Below are 885 nucleotides of genomic sequence, written 5' to 3' on the forward strand. Positions count from 1 at the left end.
GTCTAACTCACTTCACCCACATTTTGAAGATGTGCTATGAGCTTCTTTGCTTCCTAATTACCCCTTAATTAGTTTGGTGTGATTAATCCTAATAATCATTTCAATACTGACTCCTATTTCTGTCTCTTTATCTCATTCAGACACTACATACTTCAGTTTTTACTTAAATAGATTGTCTCTTAAACTTGGCAATTATAATCCCACTTGTTCTCTTTTGTGAGTGCTTTTGGATCACTGGACTTGCTACAACTAAATTAGCATCTCTACTTGTATTCTAGAAGAATTACCTGTTATTTTGCAATGATCTCTCTATAAGCTTGACAGGACTGTCGCACTGTTGAAGGTGAATATTTAATCGAGTCAACTGGACATAGGACTGGAAAAGGAAACTCCAGCGTTTGGGGTCTTCATACAGCTTCCCAAGTAGATTGTGGCCATGGAGATTAGTCCAAAGATTCAAAGGTTCCTGCAAATACAATTCAATTGGCTATTATGCATTGCAGCTACATAAAGGATGAAAATGAAGTAATATTAACATACATAAAAGTAAAAGTACCATAAACATTTATCAAACTATACCATTCACATATGTCAAAGTAAAATGTACCATTAACATATACCTAAGTAAACAGTACATGGATAAGTTTCATTACAACAGCTCTTGATAAAGTTACAGAACACCATTTTCTTTCACATTTTACCATCAACATACCTGATAAGTAGCTACACCTGGTAGGGCTGAAAAGTACTGAAGAAAGGTGGATTTGCCACTTCCTATATTCCCTTCAATTGAAACCGTGAAAGGCCTGGATCTTTTCCTCTTTTCCGAAGGAGTCTGAGAAATCACAATGAACAGCCCCTTAATAACAGTCGCCAAAATCCTAT

General features: G+C 35.8%; 1 protein-coding gene across 2 annotated transcripts in view; it reads right to left on the reverse strand.

Moving 5' to 3' along the window:
* Positions 1 to 885, reverse strand: part of LOC119589261 (deoxynucleoside kinase-like) — a 4,468-nt gene that overhangs the window by 2,621 nt on the left and 962 nt on the right. For both annotated transcript variants that reach the window (XM_037937881.1, XM_037937880.1), the window contains exons 2-3: positions 713 to 835; positions 288 to 466 (exon numbers count right to left, since the gene is read on the reverse strand). In XM_037937881.1, the coding sequence (XP_037793809.1) occupies positions 288 to 466; positions 713 to 835 (302 nt within the window). The remainder of the gene's footprint in view (positions 1 to 287; positions 467 to 712; positions 836 to 885) is intronic.

The sequence above is a fragment of the Penaeus monodon genome, chromosome 25 (genome assembly GCF_015228065.2).
Source record: "Penaeus monodon isolate SGIC_2016 chromosome 25, NSTDA_Pmon_1, whole genome shotgun sequence".
NCBI classification, from domain to species: Eukaryota; Metazoa; Arthropoda; class Malacostraca; order Decapoda; family Penaeidae; genus Penaeus; species Penaeus monodon.